This window comes from Amyelois transitella, chromosome 17 (assembly GCF_032362555.1).
Source record: "Amyelois transitella isolate CPQ chromosome 17, ilAmyTran1.1, whole genome shotgun sequence".
Taxonomy (NCBI): domain Eukaryota; kingdom Metazoa; phylum Arthropoda; class Insecta; order Lepidoptera; family Pyralidae; genus Amyelois; species Amyelois transitella.
In genome coordinates this window covers 5,759,786-5,785,741 of record NC_083520.1, presented here as the reverse complement: position 1 = coordinate 5,785,741, position 25,956 = coordinate 5,759,786, and the positions used below count along the sequence as shown (strand labels likewise).

The window sequence follows — 25,956 nt, the reverse complement described above, 5'->3', positions numbered from 1 at the left end:
GGCACCTAAGCGCCCAAATAACCTGCGGAAACACTTCTTTTTTACATAAAATCAAATTATGTTTATTTGTAAATACAGATATAATTAATAGTACTAGTCATAGTACATTGTTATTGTGTTATTCTTAGTCATCTTCTTCCTACTCGTTCCTCGTTCGTCCCGGTTACATCCTCACCTTACTGGAGAGCGACTTCACCGGGGTGCGACTTTACGATCATGATCCTGCATTGGGTGAGTCAGGTTTTTACACCAACCTGACCCACATTCAATCATGGTTTCGTACATTCGTTTGTGCAAGTTTCCTCATGATGTTTTTCCTCGCCGTAAGAACATCAATTAGCACTCAAACTAATGTCATAACTCAGAAAAGAGTCAATGGTACATGGCTGAGGTAGGTTTAGAACCTGTGCTCCACACGCATTACTTATGCATTAAAGCCTTAACTGTTTGACAACCGACACTCAAATTCTAAGTACCTAATTTATTAAGTAAGTTCAATTTTTCGTTTATAAACCTTCATTTGACAACAATTCTCAAGTTCGCTGAAAACTGAATTTTGCACACACGCATATTTATATTGTGTGATGGGGTAAACAGAGTCAATGGGCGCAAGACTGACTGACGCAAGTTGATAAACGAAATAAATAGTGTTTCCATTTATGTAAAAACAATATTTTTCTGTAATTTTTCTGAAAAATATATTTGTAGGTATCATAGTGAAGCGGCTAAGTACACACCAAGGTTAAACAATACTTACCCATGATCAATGTTGTACTTTGTATTTTAGTTCGAGGAACATTCGCTTCTTCTTTATATAGGATAAAAGGAGTAAATACAATATTTTTTTATTTTTCCTTGAATAATTTCCATGCCATAGTTACATTTATAACAACTAACAAACCAGAGGCATCAACTACATATTGGCGATAAACTGACATGATTGTAAAATAAACTACAAACGTTACCAAAGCGTGTGTGTCATTTATCGCTTTATTGTTCCTTCAAATTTATGGATGAACAAAGAAAAATTAAATTTCAGTACAAATCTTAAACAAAAATAATCATAATACGAATTTACTGAGAAAAGATAAACAAAATATTTATAGGAATATAAGTTAAAATATTATGTCATCATTTATGTACCTAGGGAATCTACGTCGTAGAGTTCAGCATGTAAGCTGCGTAACATTTAAAAAATTTTTAAAATAAATTGGTATCATCAGCTCAATATGACTTTTAATATTATTAGAAAAATCACGAATTTTCTTTCATTTGTTCTTGAACCAATCATGACATTTGGCCTCTATACTTTTTTCTGGTGAAATGTGATACATTTTGCGAATAAAATATTTATATTTTTGTCGTCAAACATTTGACTACTGTTAAAGAAAAGGACTGTGTCTACGAAACAAGCAAATAATGACATTGAAGGTAGCTGCCATGTAAGGTTTCGTATATTTTATCTAAAATTATTATTATCTAGAGTCCAAGTGTTGATTGTCACAGCTCTAATCAACAAGCATCATATATCATCAAAGTGTTGTAATCCTAAATTCAGGAATTTAGTATTTCATGGTTTAATGAATATAAAGACAAAGTTTTAAATGTCAATACATTTATTACATTATAATATCAATGGAGAGTAACAATTTCAGTCACAAATTGTCATCATGTAGTTAAAATTTATGATGATTATTCAATAATAACATTAGTGATAGATAAATTATTGTTTATCGTCACAGCAGCGCATAGGTATTTACAATAAATTTAACGTATAGCACCCGGCATATGTTGACCAAAGAATTTGACAATTTTTTTTTATAATAATTCTTTTATTATGTTGACACTTTCTGAAGACGCAGTACTTAGTAATTTTTTATCTAAACAATCTTTTGCACAGCGTCCATAGAATTTTGGTTCAACTTACGTGCCGGGCACTATAGTTATCTTACCTAAAGCTCTTAAAACTTAATTATTTAATGGAGAAGAATCGTTACAGAGAGCTATAAACCGAATAAAGGCCGACTAACCAGTAATACTGTTCCAATAGTTGCCAACAATCACATTCATCTTTGACATTGACTCTCATCAGCCCGAACAATTGCTAACAAAATATAATAGATATTTATTATTTAAATATTTCACTTGTTCTCTGCTTCGTATATTTTCCAAACATAGACTTAAACATAATAGTAAATGCGCAACAAGCCTCACAAACAAAGCGTATTATTGTTAGCCACGACGCCTAACATAGAGTGATAGCATGGTGAGATTGTCTTACAGGGTAAGAGTTAGTTAAATAAATAATTTGAATTCTTTAAAAATGCAGTGAAAAACGAGTGGAACGCTCGCGATCTACAGCGGATGCGTGCGCCGGAGTCGGGCAAAACGAGAGCTCGACACCGTTACATGCGCTGCCTGCGCCGGGATGCGCCGCCTCGGTCCCCGCGCACCATAAACCTGACTGACTCATTAATTAAACGACCACGATGTGAACTCTCTACTAACCGACGCTCAAATCCCTGGTCATTTATAAATATACTTAATAATATATTCCATCTGCTTTCTAAATCAATGCACCCGACAGTCTCTAGACAATAAATTAACAATACACTCGATATCACAAATAACGCCTGCAGCACGTACACAGACGACAATAAACTGTGCTTACACCCAGAACTGTCCATTATCCACGACGCGATCGATCAAAGCGATAAGGTCAATCTTTATCACGCAGTAACTCTGACTTCGCACTCTTCTCGTTTCCATGAAATGAGAAATTTGCGTTATCCTTCTGAATATAAGTTTTATTTAATTTAGCTGAGGGTGGATCATTTTCAAATGCAGGCGTATGTGCGACAGGAACAGAGCTGACAGGTGAGGGGACTATCTTTTCGCTTCGGCAGAATTCCTGTAACCACCGCTCGGAATTATATGAGGGCCCCTCTCCCCCTAATTCCGCAGGGAGTATGTCCAGCGGCAGCGAATCGTGAAGTGTCGATAGGTTGTTTCCATGTAGCACTATTCGTTCTCGCGTCTTCGCTTTCAGATACGGTTTTATTACTGCGAGAGCCGTTTCCACATACCAAGGTTGCCCGATGAAATGTATGCTTTTAAACCGCACCGGCATGCAATCTTGAAGGCAGTCAATTAGAAGCTTCAACACTTTAGCTTGTAAACTACACGATTGTTTAAAAGTGAATTCACTCCAATCCACGATGATGACATATCCATTAGCTTGGTTTTGAACATCGGCCAAAGTATGCTCGAGGGTGAGAATTAAAGCTCTACAAACTGAGAGGAGCGGACAAGCATGTGGTATCCAATTAGAAGCAAACATGAGTAGTACACATCGACCTCGACGGTCTCTTTCAGCTAGCACGCCGGGAAGTCCATCTGCCAATGCTCGCAGCACTCCGCCATCTGCTTGTGCCCACAACTCGGGATGTTCTCTTCGATTTTGATGATAACGTACCAATAATTCAAAACTTTGTTGCACATCATGTTTGCTTGCGTACAGGAACCTCCTTAAAAAGTTGTCGTCCTGACACCGACTTTTGTCGCGTAATGCGAGGTTTAGGCTCGAGTCCACAGCCTCTTTTAATCCATCTAGAGCACGTTGCCTGTCGCCATCGGTGAGTCGCTTCCTGGTGACTTCGCAGAGACGCTCGTTCTGCATTTGATGCAACTTCCAATCGTATTCGGCGTACTCGTTCATGGCCGGTGATGATGAGTCATCCAACCTTTCACAAGCCTACGGTCGTTGCGCGCGCGCCGCCTGGGTCTCGGGGCCGACTGCGCACCGAGTTTGCGCCGTGCGCCGCCGCCATCGCTATCCGTTCATTAAACCGTAAAATGCTTCCTTTACACAGCTTAGTTACTTGCACAAGTGAACTTGTTGTATTACGACCTTGATTACTAAGTGAAACAAAATCGATTTACCCTGCACGCCTTTTTGTATTAGCTTTTTCTTGGCTTGTGCTATACGGTTCTTAAATTTTTGAATTTGAACTTCAAACTTAATATTTTATGATTCAATTTTAATTCCAAATCATAATAGTTTTCACGCGTAACATAATTTTACACGTAAAACTGATAAAGTCGACAGCATGTCAAGTTACCCCTTCGCAAATATCTATGTTGCGGTCATGAAGTCAAATTGCTTGAATTTGAGTAGCTTGTTATACTGCTGCGTGTATAAATAAAAACGCCGCTTTAATTACCAACAGTAAGTGCTGATTTTATGAAAAACATATTTTAGTCGAATATGAAGTATAAACCAAGTGAAAAAAGTTCACTTGACTAATACTTGACAGTCGACATTTTTATGGTGATTTAATATAAAATGCAAATTTTATTTAAATGATAAAACTCGGTTGAGCATAAAGGCACCGGCCGCGGCCATGTACAATGTACAATGACTATTTTCGAAGTTATGAACATAAGTTTAATAACTAACCGATGCTTTTACGGTGAGGGAAAACATTGTGTGGAACCTACACATTCAGGCAACTGAGGCAGGACATTATAAGGGTTACCTGAAAGTCACGCATATTTATTAGCATAGGCTTAAGCGATGTAACGGACGTACCAGCTGTCGATCAAGTATCTCGGGCCATGTGAAGGCAGCATAACTTACCCAGCCCGAACGAACGAGTTATAAATAAAAGAAAAACTGAAGGTTGGCGGTATACCGGTCAATTGGCTGGCTGGTTTCTGCGATGACGTATCCTCTACGTGCGAGAAGGACACACAGAAAACGAGCGAGAGGACCATATACTTGTATCCATTATCTCTATGAAGCCTTATACGTAACTTGCTAACGTATGACCGAAAATCGTATAACGTCCGCGCTTTGTTCCCAACGTGGCCATAAGCGGCTATCCCTATTGTCTGCGTCGCATTCATAATAGCTACTTGAAATTAAACAATCGACTATCTTTCTATAGAATAAAACAAATCGCTAACTCCACTATGATCCATACAAAATAATATCTCCATGTCTTTTTATTATAATAAAAATGAACCTTGTTTATCTGATTTCCAATAGTAAAACGTAAGATTTATATTAAAAGTCATTCCTGAGAAATTTAACTTTCGTATTAACGAAAGACATCAACGCGTAGAGTCATTAGACTCTATCAATACAATTAAATATTATTACTTATGACTGATTTGTAACTTCGCGTTACATTTATTTGCACTGCGTATGCAAAAAAGCAAAATCATGTTGTGGCTATTTGTCTATTTGTCCACTTTCTTCTGAATTAATTTTCGAAATATATTTTTTATATAGGTACATACATACTCAAAATCACGCATCTTTCCAACTGCTACACAAAATATGTAAAGTGTAGTTTAATTGTAAATATTATAAAATGATTATAACAAAAAAAAAACATGTAACTAATATACATGAAAGTAATAGATGATCTGTGTAAAGTCCCGCAACAAAAAGTTAAGTTATCATTAAACAAACATTTCAAAGTAAAGGAGTGAGTAATGAAACTTTCGTTCAACAAAGGTCATTTAGTTTCGTCATTTCTTTGTTGCGCAGTTTTTACCACAGACATCTCATTCCCGGCTAATTGATGGCGGTACGATTGCCGTAGGTCGATGACTTTTAAAAAAAAAGTTAAACGTGTCGGTGCATCGGTTGGTCGTTGCCCCATGCAGTGACTATCTAGGCTGCCAGTACCCTCTTAAAATAGACTTGCCCCTATCCTGAGCATGAAATACTGGCCATTTTTCTAAGCAGTAATTAATAAAAATAGATACATATACCTGTACTTACTTTAAGAACGTACTCTTAAAATCTTTTTAATATCAAAATGTCTATAATATTATGCTTTATAGATGAATAACCGAAATTGAATTTGTTTACTGCATTGTAACGTAAAATCACCTCTAAGTGGATGTACTTCATAGTCCACTAAAGATTATACAAGTATTTCAATATTTAAAGAACTGTTACGCCATAATTATCAATATACAAATCAAAGCTACTGAATGGATTCAGCTTAAAATTCGGAAAACAAATACAATGATCATGGTCAAGAAGTGCACCCCTGGATCTTCTCCTAAGAGGTGAGAATGTAACCGGAGTTAAAGGAGATAGAAGACTTTTAGGTATAATAATAAGGCAGATAGTGATTTGCGGTAGAAAGAAAAGATGAGTTTTGTCAAAAACAGACCACTAAATAAAATTATTATTGGAAAAATTACCATAATCCATAGGTAGGTACTTTCATTCTAATATTATAAATGGGAAAGTGGATTTGTGTGTAAAGCAACATGCAAATTCTTTATTACAAGTCGTTTTTCACCAAATCATTTCCACAATATATTGACCATTGATAAGGTTTACTGTGAATTTGCAATCAATTCCTACGTTCATGACACGATTAGTAGATTAGAACTAGGGCGATATGAGATCGATCGAGAGATAACAGCTGATAAAACGATATCATGAGAAATTTGTACTATACCACACCTCTTTACGAAATACACCCAGGTATTATTAGAGAAACAAAATTGTTGAGTGCGAATACTAAGTTTTGTATTTAAAAACTCCTTATTAGTGATTATTTACAAACACAAAGATTTTCAGAAATTCTACATAAATCAAAAAATGTACTTCCTTGTGGTGCCATGTATTGCGTTGTCATTATCATCATCTCAGTTTTTATTAACGGCGATGATGCATGATTTTGCATATCTCATACGTGCGTGTATTTGTGTACCATGCCGTACACAAAGAAATCCCAAAGGAAAACTGCTCTATTTACTAGAAAATATAAGGAAATGTTTTGACAAGATAAGCTTCATAAAGTTAAGAGTGGAAGGAATGTGATAACGAACCAAAACATAAATAGAACTAAGTAAACATATGTTAAAATGTCGCAGATATTGTAATCACACGTATGATAAGGTCAGGAGTCTGAATCTGACTCATGGTAACATTATATAATCCACACTTAATGTAATAAATGCCAAATACTGTATGTCTGACTGTATGTCTATCTGTATGTGCTCTGCTTTTACTGAAAATGCTTTTATGTAAACATCTAGTTGAAATTAATACTAATATACAGAATAACAGTAGTAATAATGATGAAAGTAATGCAATTGCAAGCTGCCATGATATCGCTACCAGGCTTCTGTTCCCTTGCACATTGTAAAAGTCAATCAAGGGAAAGCTAATAAACTTGGGATTATGAAGCCATTTCATGATTATATATGTATGTATGTATAAAAAAAACGATACAGAATATTGATATAAAGAATTGTAAAGGATGATAACTTTAAAAAATTCTTTGTATAAATTCAATTTTTAGAAAATATTTGTTTTTTTATAAAATAATGTGAATAAAAGCTACGGAAAAAACTGTCTGTTTAAATAAAAGAAAGGAAGGAAGGTGTCTGATAATACACTCAAACCATAAGTAGAACCGCCTAAATGAGTCCTCGCCCGCGGAGTACAGGGGCGCGGGGGTATGACGACGAAGGGGAACGAAAGAGGTGCGGGCGGCGGTCGAGCGTAGCGTGTAATACAAGGGGCGAAATGTTACTGGACATTTCTTGAGATATGTGACGTCATAGTGGTTAGCGGCAAACAGGTGAAGATTTTTATTAAAAAAATAATAATGGCTATACAAAATTTGAATGAAACAACTGTAAACTATACAACGTGTTCCTTTTGTTATCCCATAACTCCATGGTATCAACGAGACCACGTACATGAATTAAATAGCATAAGCATTTTTCGATTATTGTTATTTTCAAATTTTTATTTTTCATACAAAACAATTCGATAAAAATGTGATTTTATGATATATAGGTATGATATGTAGGTAAAAAAAAGGTAATAAAGTTATGTATGTAATATTTATTTATGCAAAATTTATCAAAATTATAAATCAATCACTTATGTCCATAATATCACTATCACTGGAACTTGATTCTTCACTTTCACAACAGCCATCATCAGAATCATCAGAATCGTCTTGCACATTAATAATAAAATCAACAACTTCATCTAGGACTCCATCATGTTTGCAATATTCGTCTTCGATTTTAATCACGTGTTTAACACAATTCTCCCATTTCTCTTTGGGATATTCAGCAAATAATCTCTCTAATATTTCTTTTTTCTGGTCCAAATTAGAGTCGATACTTTTTTGTGCTAATTGTCCTTTGATATCACCCCAGACCAACTCAATTGGGTTCAGGTCTGGGTGATATGGAGGCAAACGCAATACTTCGTGTCCGTTTCTTTTCAATACCTCGTCAATTTTGTAAATATCTTCTGTGAAATTACTTTTAATTAATTTATATAAGTCATCCTTTCTAAGTTTTTCATCAAAAGGCACGTTATGTCGTCGTAGCCATTCTTGCATAGTTGGCTTGGTAGAAGCCATAGTTGGCTTTTTCTCTTCTCGAACCGAATGATAAGCTGCGTTGTCCATTACTATGACAGAATTTTGCGGTATATTAGGCATGAGCTTTTCATTTATCCATTTACTGAAATTTGCGAAATTCATAGAATCGTGATAATCACCTGTTTTACATTTGGATTTGAATATCACAAGGGCTCCGTCTACAAATCCAATTTGACCTCCACAATGTACGATGATCAAACGGTCCCCTTTACCAATATGAGATAGAACGCCAAGTTCATCCTTTGATTGCCAACATTTTGAGACGTTATGAGACGCGTTTACATAAGTTTCGTCAAGGTATAAAATATGTCTTCCTTCTCTACGATATTTTTTAATAGTATTTAGGTATTTCCACCTCCACGATGTGATATTTGGCTGTTCGATAAGGAGTTTCCTTTTAGATCCGCATTTCTTAAATTTAAAACCTAGATCATGTAATAATAGCCTTAAATATTCCCTGCCGCAGTGTAATATATTCTCTTCTCTAAGTACAGCGTTCAAAGTTTTCAGAGTAGGTATTTTTTTGAAAATTGTGTAAAACTGAGTGACTTTTCTTCTTACCACTCCTTTTGTGAAATCGTCTATTTCCACTCTTTTTCTACGAACCTGTTTTGGTTTTCTCGGTGATTTAAATCTCTCGTTGTCATTTAATGCTTTCCCTTGTTGTACAATTCTAGATACAGTCTTTTCTGATAGTCCAGTAACTTCTGCTACAGTTTTATTTAAAGGTATATCTTGTTTATATTCATCAGAATTTGGGTCGAGTTTCTTTTTTCTAAAATATTCATATACGTTAAACGCCATTTGTTTGCACTGACTATTAATTCTATGTCCGAAAATATTTCGACTCATCTTGAGAATGTAATCTCATGTATAATTTTCACAAGGCGTCCGCAACTGTCAACACGTGTGATCGCTAACCGCGTAGCGAGCGAACTGAGTTTTTACAAGAATGCGCCCGCCGCCCGCACCTCTCTCGGTCCCCTTCGTCGTCATACCCCCGCGCCCCTGTACTCCGCGGGCGAGGACTCATTTAGGCGGTTCTACAACAGAATATGACATTTGACACAGATACCTATAATAATGATGATGAAGCAGGCTCCCACTTTTAAAGATTCCTAAAAGTTTATATATTGCATACATACATATGATCACGTCTATATCTCTAGCGGGGTAGATAGAGACACTGTCTTGAGCGTGGCCTATCAGTCTTGAAAAGACTGATAGGCCACGCTCAGCTGTTTGGCTTAGTGATAGAATTGAGATATTGACTTTCCTTAATTACATATTACCTGTGTCCGTGATGTCATTCGGTTCTTAATTACTAAAACTGACTAAACATGGCTACTGGCTAGAAAAACTTTATTATTTAGACATAATTAGGTTGCTCTCTCTCTCTCAACTCTTATTTGATCAAATTGACTGCAACACGACCAAGAAACAACATGTATGTATGCGAAGAATCACGAAAAGAACTCCAAATGAATAGCTTTTCTGCATATAATGTGCTCTAAATTAACATATAACGGATATATGTTTATTAGTTGCATGATCTCATAGTGGAACAACTTTCAAAATAAAATCCTCTCTAATTCAAGTGGCATTTTATTAAACATCTTTGTGAGTCACGTTTGTTAAATGGAGTGGATCATTGCATATTTCTGTTACAAAGTATCTTGCTCTACTTTTGTTTACATTTGTTAAAGTCAATAAAATGAATTGTTAAAACTACTTTATTAATATACAAATATTAAAATAAAATTGTTCGTTTCACCATCCATCGTACGGTTTTCAGCAATTATTAATATATATCGTTGTTAACTTTATGTTAAGGAATATAGACGTGATTGTGTGTATGTATGCGTTAATGTGAATGTTTGTAAGATTAAGGTTAGGTTCGTAACTTCCTCGTTAAATAATAAAAAAAAATTAAAATTATTATAGCAATAGCATTGAAGTATACCTACATATTTTAGCAAACATTCTTCAAAATTGCATCCTATGTACATCATTTTGTAACAGGAGTTAGTTAATTAGCGCCTTAATCTACCTGTTGATTTATTATTTTTTTGTAATTAAGAATCAATTTGTTTAATAACAAATGTAGTTTTCTAAACTAAGCCTCAAATTATCATTATATACAAATTTTAATTAAGTAAATGGGTACAAAATTGATTTCAAATTAAAGTTAAAAAATGCATTTAACCGCCAACACTACTTCCGCAAGAAATGTAGTACTAGACTGAACCACATGCAATGTAAATGTAACTGTTGTACATTACAGGCATAGAGACTGTAGTTTGAAACTTATTTACATTTTAACTGATCTAGTTATCTAAATCACAGTGTACATTAAAGATCTTTATCATAAGCTATAAAGTCGGTGTTTTTATTTTTTAAATATATCTCTCTCGCCTGGTATATGCGATTTGATGATGTAATTAAATGTTTTGGTTTCTTCAACAGATTGCAGGATGAGATCATCTTTTTACATACAATTTACATACAAATTATCACGTCTATATCCCGGTTCGAATCCCACCGCGGCCATGCACCAATGACTGATGACCGTGAGGAAACCTGCACATTCAGTCAACTGAATGTGTAACCATATGATCCAATACGGGTTAGGTTCCCCTGCAAAGGTTACGGAGGTCAGATGGGAGTCGCTTCGGGTAAAAACCTGACTCACCAAATCCAAGATGCATGGTGAAGAGCTTACCCCGGACTCTTGTCCAGAGTGATGAGGATGCAACCGGGACTTTAGCCAGGAAGAAGAAAAATCACATCTTTATCCCTTGCGAGGTAGACAGAGCTAACTTATGTTTATTGTAAGTTAGTTTACAATACAATAAAATAGGAAGGAAAAAAATACAACTTATTATTTATAAAAAAAATATATAGTTTCACTGTTGTATAGAAATTAGATAGGTGAATAGCTAACTTCTATTCCTTAAAGTGAATAGTGTTCGTATCTATGTAAACGGGACAATCTAGTTTAGCCAATGGACACTCAGTTAATTATAAGGTGTGTTATCTGGATCAATTATATTTGTATGCACCGTCATGCAAATGTCCATACCTACCGTGAAATCGAGAGAGAGCTGCGCAGGCGCAGTCAACCGCGAAACGCTTGCAATTTGACGTTGTCGCCAACATCGGTTAACTCTGCCGTTGCCATTATTATTTATCGGCAAAATAATCAAAGATTCCACATATTTTTCCAATGTTATCTCTACAAGCGAAATATAGAAAGTATGAGGGTTAGTGATGCGGCGCATATTGGTATTACTTATTAGCAAATAACGCATTAAAATTTTATGCTCTTTATGTTTAGATGGCTGATAAAATGGAAGACACGAACATTTACTATGATTAAATCTATTAAGAAATTAACAATCATGACTTGGATAAAATCAAGTATTGAGTTTAAGGTGCGTTAGGCGTAGGTACCAGTAAAATATTTCCTACATTTACAAATTAATGACACTCATAAAAACTGTAACCGGACAAAAAACGTAATAGCCGTTCATTGTATACCAGCGACGTTATACATTCAATCAAACGCGCGCACGAACTCTAATAAAAAAATGTAGCATTTTTTATCGTCCCGCCTAGGTACTCATTTATAGTTACGTACCAATAAATCTACACGGTTTATATAAAGAATTAAATAAAATAAGTAAGTAGTATTCGCTAGAATTAACATAAGACAATTGTCTTATATATTAAAATGATAAACTCGGTATTATACTGTGCTTCATCGTTAAACATTATTAAAAAAAACAATGCACTGCTTGTCGCCCTACTATGAAAACATTTGTTCACAAGTTATTGTAGTCTAGGACTAAGAGAGGTTTTCCCGGGATTTTTTACTTTAAGCCAGCAGCGCCGCAGACGTTCTCGTAGTGCTTATCGTATATCTAGAAATTTCCATAACCGTGAAACTTCAAACAAACGCAACTGAGTATTAAAAAGCAAATATCCACATACATACTTTTTGCAAACTCACGCGTCCTTTCCGACCAGCCGAAATAATATCACGTCGTAAAGTCTATAGGATATAAAATGGCGGTACAAAAAGTGGCCTCCAGTCAGCAAGGCTGCTGGGCCGGTTCCGACAAACGATAAAACCTTGTCTGCATGCTTTCCAACGATCAATACATCCCGACATCCCATTACTTTCATGTTCATGTATCTGTATAGGTACGTTATTTTATTAAGAAGGCAAATTTATTACTGTATCCATTTCCTGAACAAATACCGCAATTTTTTTTTTTTTTTTTTATTTTATATATGGAAGTCATAATATCCTTTAGATATGTTTTTAAAACACGTTTAAGCAATATCGAAGACTATCGGCGGAAAAGTTTGTATAGATAATCTGGCAACAATCTTAGAAAATAAAACAATAAGAGAGAAATTTTTAAATTACTGCACAAAACTAGCCAGACAAACAATTGAGAGGAACAAAACCAAAGACTAGAGTAAAATAGAACAATAAGAAGAAGATGAGAATAATAATAATGAGCAATATAGAATAATGAATAGACGATAATAAATATGATATATTAAACACAAATAAATAATACAACTATCGATTGGAAAAATATACAAGGAAACACAAGATCCCTGTCCTCCCACACAGGGTCCCTCCTGATGGAGTTTCCATGAGCAGGTGGTGTTTTAGCACGGTAAGAGTCCGGCACTACCTGGGTCCTCCTTCCCAGGCTGTCCATGATGGATTTCACCACCTGCTCATGTAAATAAAAAATTATAAAAAAAAAAATAAAAAAAATATCCAAGACTAGTTACTTCTGTAGTGTAGTCAATCAAACGAACACGCCATGATCTGGAGTAAAACGCCACTCTGGAAATGGTCCCAACACACTGTTAGCTCGCCTTGTCCATGAGGCGTGGTATCTTGAACATCACGACTTGTGATCTTAAACATGGGTTAACGTACTTTTACTCGTGTCTCACACCTAGGTATGTTTTCTTGGCTCGTTATTTTAATGTATTTGCTTGTTTGTGACTTTCTATAATATATCCCAGGGGGTGATCTTTGATGTACTTAACCAAAATAGTCACCAACGCTCTACATATTAAAAACGCTATATTTTGTAAATGGATTATAGAACACATCACAAAAAATCGTTTTTTTTTTTTTGCTTATATTTTAGTAAAAGTAGATACTTAAAAATATTCAGTGAAGAAGATAAACTAACAAATCTGCAGATATCGATTACCTATCAGATAAAATGTGTGTGCTTTTGGGAAGATTTTATCTTTAAAACTGACAGGTAGATATTTTAACTTGATATTTGCTTGGTACTTACATATGTTCTACTTTTTGACAGGCTACGTGTGAGTCAGTGGTCGAATCGGTAAGGTGTCCGGTTAAAATGCGTGTGGCTCAAAAAGTAAGGTTCGAATCCCACCGCGGCCATGTACCATGACTATTGAGTCACACGGGAGTCGCTTCATGTTACAACCTGACTCACCCAATCCAGGATCCATGGTCAAAGGCATACCCCAGGCTCCATTCCAGAGTGGTGAGAATGAATCTGCGAGCCAGGAGGAAGAAGAATCAAATCTTTCTCTAAGTAAATTAACTAGATTAAAATTTAGTATTTTAGTAGACTGATCATCTTAGAGTATAGAATCTTCAAGTGCCGTGTGGTTCCCGGCACTATTACAAAAAAGAATAGGACCACTCCATCTCTTTCCCATGGATGTCGTAAAAGGCGACTAAGGGATAGGCTTATAAACTTAGGATTCCTCTTTTAGGCGATGGGCTAGCAACCTGTCACTATTTGAATCTCGGTTCTATCATTAAGCCAAATAGCTGAACGTGGCCATTCAGTCTTTTCAAGACTGTTGGCTCTGTCTACCCCGCAAGGGATATAGACGTGATCATATGTATGTATGTATGTATGTAATCTTCAAGTAAACTGCACGTAATCATAGCACGCAGGAAGTGTGTTAATTAGTCAGTAATATACGTAACTGTAATTGCATTTGTGTTACAGTGAACGGCCCAAGGCAACAATATAATTTGGTAAGTGGTTTAGAAGCACCACTTCTAAAATAAGGCCAACGTGTCGAAGAATGCGGCAAACTTACATTGACAAGGTACTTTAATACATACTAAGTACGGAATATTTGTTCAATCAACCTACTGCCTACCTTTATTTCAATTTTAAGAAATCAAATGAACCACATTTGTTATTTAATTTCAGAAATAATCTTCAAAACCGCATCCAATTTCATAAATTATGCAAGTTGATTGTAGTGATGTGGCGCGAATTAATTTCTAGCGATTCAATCAGTATGGACATTACGAAACCGAAATATAAGAACTTATATGTATTTTATATCACAAAATGCGAAAGATTAGTTATGCTACTCAAAACCAGCAAATGTAACAATTACCTACTTAATATAAAATTCCAACTACGCTACTACTGAATTCATAGAATAACATAAAATAAAATTCCAACTACTTATTTCCCTAAAATAGAAAAAAAATTACTTATTTCACATATGACTCAAAATAATGTATCCAATTTATCTAATAAGTGAGTTAGAAAACAATACAATTTGAATCTGGTCATAAAATAGAAAAGCAATCACGATCCGCGACTCGGTTCGACGAAACATTGTGTAGTTGTTGTTATCAGACTATGTCGTAATAATTGTTTTGCGAGACAAACAATTGCTTCGTGTCGTTTCATGTTATTTAAATCTTCATCGTTCAGTCGGTACATACCTAGGTAAATTAGGCAGAAAAATATCTATAAGACTAAATAAAAAAAAACAAGCATTTAAACAAGCGTCCTTGTTCATATTTTATTGATTTTAAAGTTCGTTTCTTCCAATTAATAATTTTTTTTTATTTCAACATACAGTACAACCACATTGCTCATATAGTCAGATCATAGGGTATGTCCTAAATAAACCAACCGAAAATGTATCGTCGATTTAAAACCTTACCTTAGCTCTACCTTAACGAGCCTCAACTTGAATTCATGAAACTGCAAAACTTAGTTGTTGAAAATGCTAGTAGATGGCGCATCATGATACTGCATTGCAGTTGCATTACGACATCAGCGGATAATATGAGAAAATCGGCATATTTCCACAGCTCGTATAGTGGTTCGATCAGTTTCGTAACATCAGGGAGTTCAAACAATAGTGTATTGGTTTAAACTGCTGAAAGTATTTCAGGCATTTCTGGTGTTGCGGAGAACGGCCGCGGGGGGCGCCAGGGGCGGCGTCAGTACCGTGAACAACATTGACCAAGCACGCCTCAACCACGCACTGCGCCGACGACTTGCCGCAACATTCTTAGCGTAAAAGTTAACGTGGATGGTTTACTCTATGCAATTTGCGATGTTTTGAGTTGATACTAAGTTTTCCTTCGAATAAAGTGCGCGAACGAATTTTCGAACTACAAAAGTGCGACGATGTGCCTTACCGGTGTGCCCGCGATTTTCACCACCGCTATGGATTGGGAAATTCGTACTTGTAACAATTAGTGAGTATAATTTTCTTTTTACTTTCAAGTAATCATGCGCGTTTTAACTACGTAACTAACCGACCTAAGATGATTTCCATTGTAAGTAAGTGTTTATCTATAACTCTAGAAACTTTACTTTCTTATCTTTATATTTACGTATAGGTACTTTTATAGCCAAGTACTTAGTTATATTTATTAATGACTAAAATATATTCGATTGGCTATATTATTCGTTAAATTAGATTACAAGTTATCTCTAAAATAATACTTAGGTTCTTACAAACAACACATTCAACTACGAGTTTCTAGCGACCTTGGATTTCGGATTGTTAATGATACGCCTGTGATTTTAACTATATGTAGGTTCACAGAGTATACTAAAACAAGTCATTCTAGAATTCAAACTTATACAAATCCCTACAAGCGTCTTTCAAAAGCATAGGTAATCATTTCATCACCAGTGAAGGAGCTACATCAAAAATTATCTTGGTACCTAAACATTTACAGTAAATTAATTATTTTTAAGAAATAAGTGAGTATAAATCATTATATGCCAGGACGGAAGCACTTATAGAACATTAAAAAATATTGCCAAAAGATTTTGCAGCATGTTTGCAGTTTTAAAATTAAATCTTTCTTAAGATATTTCAAAGTAAATTTTGAATCTAAATCGATATAAAAATAGTGCCTTAACTGGGATTTTACTATATTTCAGGAAGTATAAAATATGTTTTATAAAAAAGCTCTCAAAGTAACTGGTGCTTTCTGGCCAGCTGAACATGGCCCTCAAGTCTTTTCGACTGTTAGCTTTGTCTACCTTGTAAGGGACAAAGATTTTATGTATGTACTAATAGATTTCAAATAAGTCTTAATATAACAAAAACCACTGGCCTGAGGCAAGAAAGTTTCAGCATGGAACAATATCAATTCAGCGCACTCCCTTGCTCGTAGTTTTATGCCAGTTTTATGCACGTGTAAGCATATACCTAACTGACGATAAAATGTTGAGTTAATACGAGTATGACGAAACGAAAACATGCTCTAATACTAAATATCTAGATTTAAGCTATTTCTTGGCCAGTATGTTAGATTTTTGGAGATTTTTTCGGCAACCGATGGTCGCTCCGCTATAATCTGTCTACCTACTTATATATTTTTTTTTATTTCATCCGCTTATGAGTATATATGGTCGATATTATGTTGTTATATGTTAAATACGGTAATATAAGGTATGTTGATAGAACCATTAATTTTCAGTTGAACAGTTCTGGATACCTACTTTTATGAAACCTCCTCCTTTCCATTATGTATTTTCACACCTGTCACAGGTAAAACATGTAGTACTCGACAAAATTATTTGACATATTTATATCTACGCATGTTAAGTATATAATATCTATGTCTTCTGACCCTGCACATTTAGCACTCAGCTTGTGTAATTTGTTCCATCGAAACAAAAAAGGGGAATGTAATCACATATACCCACACACATGGACACCATCGAACCATCGTTAAAATGCCATTTCTCAGGCGGCATCCTAACTCGACAAAGAGACAGCACATTGCTTAAGTCAATTAACGTATTGGACCAGAACGTGTGCTCGTTAATTTCATCATGTTTTTCCCATCCATGTTATATCTTGTTTACTTAATCACGCAAATCAAATTGTTTCATCTTGTAGCTCTATTTGATTTTGATTGATGTTCCTTAAAGTATTTTGAACAATTTACTCTTGAGACGATGTAGCAGCAAGATGAACAGAAGACCATACATGAATATTTACAAGGTGCCTTAAAAAATAAAATCTAGCAAAGCGTAATAACTTTAATGAAAAACTATATAATCCGCGTTTAGCCAGTTTGGGTAGTATGGTGGTATATAGTGAATGTCTCAATCGCATCTATGGAATTGATACAAAACAAAGAAGAAATTGCGGAAGGCTTCGAAGCATTGGAGCCTGAAAGTGATTACATTTGCGATAAGGCCGCCTTTTGTACTGTTTGCTTGCTTTAAAGTGTTACAAAAAGGCAATGCTTACCAAAAAAATTGGTATATTAACATATTTTTTATAACATTAGATTATTACATTTAAGCAAAATTAGTAGACCATAATGACACCAAATTTCATAACAAACTTAAATCTTGTAACAACCACTGGATATGTGGCCAACATAACTGTTGATGTGTTGGAAAGGCTACATTTATGAGTTCGTTTACATTTCGGGTCTAATTTAAAGCCAATTCTTTCTACACTTAGGTAGTGCACGCACTAATATTATGAGGTAGGTAGGTATTGCTTTGACAACGTTAGTAAACCCCGCATATCATTAAAAATCAATATTGAATATTTTATGGTTGATATATTAAATTAATGCTACAAAAAGATTTGAGTTTTAAGTACCTACTTTGCTGCCCAACCCGCTTGGAACATTACTACCTTTATAAAATTTTGTTAGACGTTTTGTTATCGGAGACTAAATAACTTCGTAATCCACAGGAAGAGAAGAAGCGTGTATTCTATTCTGCAGGGAAAAACATGGGTAACTTTCAAATTTAATAATCTAAGTAAATTTAATAAACATTATTGTAAACCAACAAAAAGCACCCAAATGAAACATTTACCCACAAAAACTTAAGTAAATTTAATTACTTATTTATATACCTACACTCACTATTGGAATTATTGAGCTTAGTTAATTAAATAAAAAAATAAATATATACGGGATAGATTACACAGATTGAGTTATATAGCCATGGACTAACTCTACGATACTATATTTTATTATAAATACTCCTATAGATAAACATTCACGATCCAGGCCAATCAGACAAAGTTCGTTTCTCATCATGCCCTGGCCGGGATTAGAACACTACTAATCATAATTACTAAGTAAGTATAATTAAATTATTTTGTTCTCAACTTCAAGGTTTCCGAAGCAGAATGTGTTAGCACTTGAAGGTTAGCACACGTAGGTATTGTATTTTGCGTGTAAATCTTACAGCCATGATTCAAGTAGCGTAGAAGGACTAGGTAGGAAAACTTGTTTAAAACTCGGTTCGAAGGAATTCCTAAACTCTAACCTCCTTGATCGGTATGTATGATAATCATACTTGTCGCTTTTCCACATTTTATTTGAATAAGTAGACACCGTTTGATCAATTCTCCTCTATTTCTACCTAAATATATTTATTGACCCATGTTTACAAAGAAAACAAAAAACTGAAATATTTTTTATGTATACCTACCCAAGTATTTCGCACACTTATAAATAACTACCAACTACTTCCTTTTATGTCTTCTTAAAATTTATATTTGATTGTGTAGCCCAGGTTTTTATTATTTAATTTAGTCTCATAAACCTGACTTTAATACCATGGGACTGTAATAATTTAATCACTTAAATACAAATTTCTTAGCCGATCAACCTTTTCGCTGATTATAAAATTCCATATGCTCTAGATTACTAGCTGCATGTTTAGCTAAATATGCATAGAACGATCGTTCCCAGCAGATTATGCGTTGGTGCAATATTCCGTAACTAAACTTCTTGTAGCCCAGTCGTTGTGCAAGAACCGTGTGGTAATACTCGAACGTCTGTAGTTGTTACCTCAGCTACTGCTAGTATTGTTCCGTTTGAATTTCGAACAAAGGCCAAGTTATAATCGCAATTGCGCATTTTTCTAAAAGAACTTTTTATATATGTAGTTAGATATTTAGCTAAAGTGAATATGAAATAGGTAAGTAGGTACATAATTATGTATTTCAAAGTTCGAAATAAACTTTGCTCAAACCTCTTAATTTCACTTTAGTACTTAGTGTTGATAAAGAAATTAAATTCACCTGCAATATGCAACCATATTAATATAGGTGAACGTACTCATGAATAAAAAAAGTTATAATGAGGGGCCCTAAATACATAATTTTAGCATTTTCTTTTTTGTTTATAGGTAGGGTAGATAGTTAGATTTGGATCATATTATTATAATCATTCGATATCAATCAAGAATTTTAAATTTCCCTCGGTAAGTACATCAAAGTTGCCAATTTCCAAAATCATTATATACCTAAATAAATGAAAAATCAATGATCTCTAAATGGGAAATAATAAAACAATCGAATAAAAATACTTAGCGACTGATGATTAAATTACTGTTTTACTGATTACTGTTTTAAAAACGATTTTATCTTGATCTAGATTTGACGAATTTAACGACAAATGCTTATTGTAGGTGGCAAATATTGCCGATATTTATATGTCAATGTCATAAATACACGCGTTTCTTTTAGTTTGATTGTTTTGATGAAATTTTAACAGCTGTTACATCTTTTCAGTACGTTAGGTTGATGTGAAATAATTGAGGAAAATGAGCCGAAATTATATAAGAAGATTGCCAGAGTTCCACGATGAGCACTGCTGCGCCGGGAATGTCACCGGGAATTTCCGGCGCACATCCTCACTGCGTTTGCGCGGTGAAAAGATGGTGCAGCGTTCACCTCTCTCCACTAGAAAATTAATTCCTATAATCACGGAAAACACACATCAGAAAAACCGGAGCGATGGGCTTCGCCTCCCGGAACCCGGTTACCGCCAAAGAAGCCATGTAAGTTGCAACCAATTTTATTTTAATTTTTGCAAGTTCTTGTCACCATGACTACCCTAACATCCCTTAACACAATCATTACAAGTAGATGCCCTACTTTTGCTTCGTCGCCTTTTAGTACATCCATGAAAAAGAGATGGAGAGGTTCTTTTTATATGAAATTTAGGTGCCGGGACGCACACAGTACAAAAACTAAATTTATAAAATAGTAGAGATTAAATTAAAAGTAATTTTAATGAAAATTAAGTGCTGCAATCAAATGATGTTTCTTTATTTTCTTTTAGTCATTCAGCAATAATGGTCAAAAGCCAAGAAAACCCTGTCTGAAGTCACAGGATAATTGTGATGGCAAATTGAGCATGACAGATTCCGCTCACACACCACCTGGTTCTCCTGAAGACTTACCTGATGATGAGTCTCTTCATAGTTATGGCAGTGCTGCCACTGCTGCATCTGTTGACGCAGGTTATGCACCTTTTAATGGTACTACCTTCAGCGGCCGCTCTATGCGATATGTCCTTCATTGCTCATCGCATGCTGGTCTCTCTGGCGATGAGTATCTCACACCAACACAGCGAGCTCAAAAACAAATCCGTCGACTTAAAAGCTTGCTGACGCAAGCCAAAAAAGACTTGGAAAAGAAAGACAGTGAGATATTTCATCTCACAAAAGAAGTTGTTGAACTTCGCTTATACAAAGCATCCATATGTTCCCCTGATGAGAAATCTAATTCAAGTGAAATTGTGACAATCAGAGAGAATGCTGAAGACTTATCCCTTGAACAAGAAAGTCCCAAACGCAATGAAGCCTGTAGATCTTTTGATGTTACTGACAGTCCTTTGTTCAAAGACCAGACCCCAACTAGATGCCGAAATGAAATGCAAGGTTCCTTTACTGATTCTGGCCACTTTGATGATCTCACTAACTCTTCATTGCACTCCAAAGAGTCTGTTCATATGATAACACAAGAAGCATCTTGCATGACTGAATTAGAAGATGCTGATGAGGAGCGACGCAGTCTAATTATGTTTTATGAAAAGAAGGTGGAAGATGTAATGAGAAATCATGTAGGAGAGACACAGGAGTTGAAGAAAGCTCATAATGATAAGGTCGAGGCATTACTTCAGAAGTTGGCTGATGTAAACACGCGGTACTGTGAGTTGTTGCCTAACTACGAGCAGGCAAAGGAGAGAATCCACTCATTGGAGAAACAGTTAGAGGAGGCAAGCCGCCAGCTACATGAGGAAGAAAGCAGACACCGCTCTTTGTACCTGCAAATGTACCAAAAAGGTGTTGAGGCAGCTAAATTTGAGTTAGATAAGGTAACATATATTTTTCTGTTGGAATCGCTTGCTTTAACTTGAGAACTTCACTTCCATGTGAATTCCCATTAATATAATAAAATATAATTTTGTAAAATCAGTTTTAGTTCAGATTATGGTTAGATAGAAAGATATCTTAAAGTTTTCCTATTTGTATCTTCTCATTGTGCTTATACCTAAAATATTTTAAAAGACACTCTGGTTATGGTGACTTACCATGAAAATCTAAGCATGAAAAGATGTATATTTAGGAAATCACTATAAAATAATTCCTGTTAACTAAAACCTTTTCCTTAATTTTACAGGATGGTGAAGCCAGCACATCACAAGGCTCAGTGAACAGGGTCTCTGTTGAGGAACTCCTTGAACAATTGCAGATAACCCAGATTGAGCTCGAAAATGTCCGAGTAAGTTTACATTTCGTCCTCTGCTTCAGTCTGAATGTCTACGCTAATCATTATATTTAAACTATTGTATTCACAATGTAGTTATCCTTGACAACTATTGAACAATAACCTTTATGAGAAGTATTGTTTCTGGTATTGTTACTTCGGTTTCAAAATTAAAAAATAATTGTATATTTCACGCATTTTTAAATATAATGTATTATTGTGTGTAGTTGACAAGGATATCTTGAGTATTTTCTTCATTAAATTCATCATAATAACTATTCATATTTTTCTATAGTCTTACAAAATGCTAACACTCCAATGCAGGCTACAAGAAATGAGGAATATTAATAAAAATAAATAACAATGTTTAACCCACCACATCGTACACTGAGTTTGCAGCGTGTGCATGTAGTGGCCAATAACAGGATTCTGCTTAACGTGTAGTGCATTCCAGGACACGGCATTCACATCGGACCGAACGGCAAAGTCACAAGTACTTCTAAGTGCAAAGGAGGCTGTTTCTTTATGGGTCCTAGGAGCTCGAAAGGTTGGACAATTTACTGAACGGCGGCGGTCACTGTTGAACACCCCCATTATTTTTTTTTATTTATTTTTTTTACACTTTGCTTTAGCACAATGTTAAGAGGAACTCTTGCTAAAGTCAGTGTTGAAGAAACTAAACATCAGTCATGAAATTACTGTGTCTATTTGTGTCAGGTGTGGGTTAAGAAATAGGCGAAGTGTCGGTAATTTATACATAATCCAAAACCCTTACCTGTCTCAATGTAATAACGGTCGACATATCATTTGTACATAATATTCTAGACCTATGGATTTTCTAAAATAAGGTTTATCATCTTTTACTAACTTACTTTGAATGATCGGTAATAAATTAGCAAAATTTACTCCTAGCGCTTTTATTTTTTTACGCCTAACACAAGCTTTGCATGGTAATGAGTTGAAACAGCCTCTTTTGGTTTGTGGGTAATATAGGTATTTTTTTTATATATCTAGTTTTCAGCAGATTCACATTGATCTATTGTTCAAGAATGTTAGTTTATAGTCTTTGTTAAACATTTTTACAAATTTATAGTTTCAATAATAGCATTGATATAAAACAATCTTTTTCAAATACATTTTAATAGCCCATAGACAGTAGTTTGGCAATTGCATGCTGACATCGCGTTATGGAACAACAATTAACATGTGATTCTCTTCCAGGCAATGTACCGTCGAATTGTTGAATCGCAGAAGGGCAATAAGACCAACGTGGACCCAGAGGTCACCCTGCAGTTCCTCAAGTCTGCTATCTATTATTTCCTCACAGATCCAGAAAACCACCAAGGCCATCTCAACGCGATAGAAAACATCCTAGGGTTTACTGAGGCGGAGAAAAAAAATATACGCAAAGCTAGAACTACATAGAAAGACTGCTGTGAAAGTGTGATATCGTCTTTAGATAATTTTTGTTGCTATTTAGGTAGAAATAATTGTTGCATGTCGTCAATGACGTACAGTACTTAAATAGTTTAAGAGATTAAGATTGGGGTTTAGATTGTAAGCGTGTGCACAATTGTTTTAAATTATGTCTATGGCGCCGTTGTATAGCATAATAATGCACATAATAATTTGTAATAAGTTGCGGTGATTGCTACATTATAGGTTTTAATCGAATTTATTTCTTAAATATTGAATTGTGATTTTCTTTGTAGTTTTTAAGAGCCAAAGAAATGTATTTCCTTTTTTGTGCAATTTTTGACTTAAGTTAAAGTAAACCAAACTACATTCCTTGTAGATTTTAGAGTAAGTGTTGATTATATTTTATAGTTTTATCGTCTTATTTGGTGTTCTTTTCCTTTGTTTGTTAATGCATGCAGGTCGGCATTTTTATAACCAATTTACTTATAATTTATGAATCGCTTGTAAAGAAATTTAAAAAGGCTATTATTAGATAACAGTTTTTGCTTAGGTGTTTATGTCTAAGAAGAACTCATAAAGTAAAACTCATCTTAAAGTTGCATCTTATGATAAATCATGTGATCATTATCTTGCCACTTAAACTTATGTCTGTGATTATAAAACAATGCACCTTAACACACTGAAATACTCGTATTTTTACATTTCAAGATGTGTTCAATTTGGCATTCAAGAAAATTTTATCACATTTATAAATCAGATAAAGTTGTTGCCACAAGTAACGTTACGAGAAAGATGAAAGAACCTATTGGTAAATTTTCTATTTATGTCGAATTGAAAACAAGCAAATTTTTTAGATCAAAAAACTCAATATAACGGGCTATGAAATGAAGTACCCACTTTATAAAATTTATTTATAAAAATGAATTGTCATACGTTATATTGCCTCACTTTGCTTTCGGGTTGTAAAATACAGTAACCTACTTAATTAAAAAAATATTATCCATGTCCGTGTACGTCCGATAATCACGTTCGCTATTGAATAGAGCGTAGAAGATTGAAATTTATGAATTATTGGTATTTTTATATTTTGATCTGCTTAGATCGCCTAACGTCCATTTGAAATGATAAAAATGGCCGATATTCCTATAGTTTTATCTTTATTTGTAATTGTGCTTTTTGTAGCCATTCCATTGATATATGGGCATAGGCTGAGGTTATGATTATGGAAAATGAAGGTCCGCAGAATAAGAACTTACACAAATATTAAGAGTGGATCAAAAATATTTGAACCTAAATTGTTAAAATATGACAATATAATATATTAAGGCAAATAAGGAATGCAATAAAGTTCACCAAAAAAAATTATGATATATAGTGTATAGTCACCGTATTCATTAGAAGTAATGTAATGAAATGTTCAGCATTATTACATATTATTTACATTTGATTAAAACTGTTCTATTTGGGCTAGTGTTGTCATAGCCTGATGTTGAGCCAACTAAGTTTCTTAAAATTTGGAACAGATTCGAAAACATATCCATACAAATATTATAAATTTGAATATAACGGAAGAAATGTGTTTATTCTTACAATTTTAAGTAAGCATTGAAGCGATATTGATGTTATTTTGATTGACAGAGGCAAGGACCTGTTTCTTATCTAGATACCTAGCATCACTTTATAGCCGAAGCTTACTATGTTCAATGGAATGACCGTATCAAATCAGTGATAGGATCATTTTAAATCTGATGTGATAGGATATTTTGTGTTTCGGATATTTTAAGACACTTTTCTGTGACATGATTTGCTTGCTTTAGTTAATAATAAATTATTGATTTATGAGTTTATTTTATTTCACTTTTATTCAATCACTAAGATAAGCTATAAAAGGTTGGGATCGGGACGCAGAGTTAGATTTAGATGTATAAGTATTTCATTTCATTTCGTGCTGGTTGTTGTACCTTATTTGTGAATACAAACCTACTTCTCTGTTAACTTTTCTCATGCATGAACCGGGCTGGAGATTGACAGCTGGAGATTTGCAGATATATAATATTAATAACTTTAGGTTACTCATATGACACGGATTACTCATAACTGGTGGGTTCCCAAATCCCAATCCTTTTCCCAATTTAACTAATGTCTTGCATTATTGTTTGGTATTGAAAGTGGCCGATAGGGTCCTTCTACAACACTACAAATCCTTCATGATTTATGTGTTCGCGGCTCGGTGCCATCAGTGACGTCATCTGTATTA

The 25,956-nt window shown here is 34.7% G+C and overlaps 2 protein-coding genes across 4 annotated transcripts; one reads left to right on the top strand and one right to left on the bottom strand.

The window, feature by feature from the left end:
* Positions 1 to 803: 803 nt before the first annotated feature.
* LOC106142271 (clavesin-1-like) lies at positions 804 to 3,801 on the bottom strand. Its single transcript, XM_013343981.2, has one exon. The coding sequence runs from the start codon at positions 3,716 to 3,718 to the stop codon at positions 2,720 to 2,722; it is 999 nt and encodes a 332-aa protein (XP_013199435.2). The 5' UTR covers positions 3,719 to 3,801; the 3' UTR covers positions 804 to 2,719.
* Positions 3,802 to 15,616: 11,815 nt separating this feature from the next.
* On the top strand, positions 15,617 to 25,546 carry LOC106142237 (protein quick-to-court). Of its 3 annotated transcripts, XM_060948707.1 has the most exons (6): positions 15,617 to 15,981; positions 20,298 to 20,566; positions 20,851 to 21,888; positions 22,194 to 22,295; positions 22,735 to 22,827; positions 23,502 to 25,546. In XM_060948707.1, the coding sequence occupies exons 2-6, from the start codon at positions 20,330 to 20,332 to the stop codon at positions 23,703 to 23,705; spliced, it is 1,674 nt and encodes a 557-aa protein (XP_060804690.1). In that variant the 5' UTR covers positions 15,617 to 15,981; positions 20,298 to 20,329; the 3' UTR covers positions 23,706 to 25,546. The 3 variants fall into 3 exon arrangements, with proteins under 3 accessions (XP_060804690.1, XP_060804692.1, XP_060804691.1); XM_060948709.1 differs by lacking the exon at positions 22,735 to 22,827 and having other exon boundaries at positions 15,622 to 15,981; XM_060948708.1 differs by lacking the exon at positions 15,617 to 15,981 and having other exon boundaries at positions 20,095 to 20,566.
* Positions 25,547 to 25,956: the final 410 nt, after the last annotated feature.

Coding starts and splice junctions, on each gene's coding strand:
- LOC106142271 (XM_013343981.2), bottom strand. CDS start 3,718: ATGAACGAGTACGCCGAATACGATTGGAAGTTGCATCAAATGCAGAAC.
- LOC106142237 (XM_060948707.1), top strand. CDS start 20,330: ATGAGCCGAAATTATATAAGAAGATTGCCAGAGTTCCACGATGAGCAC. Junction 20,567..20,850: donor GTTACCGCCAAAGAAGCCAT/GTAAGTTGCAAC, acceptor ATTTTCTTTTAG/TCATTCAGCAATAATGGTCA. Junction 22,296..22,734: donor TTGAGCTCGAAAATGTCCGA/GTAAGTTTACAT, acceptor AGTGCATTCCAG/GACACGGCATTCACATCGGA.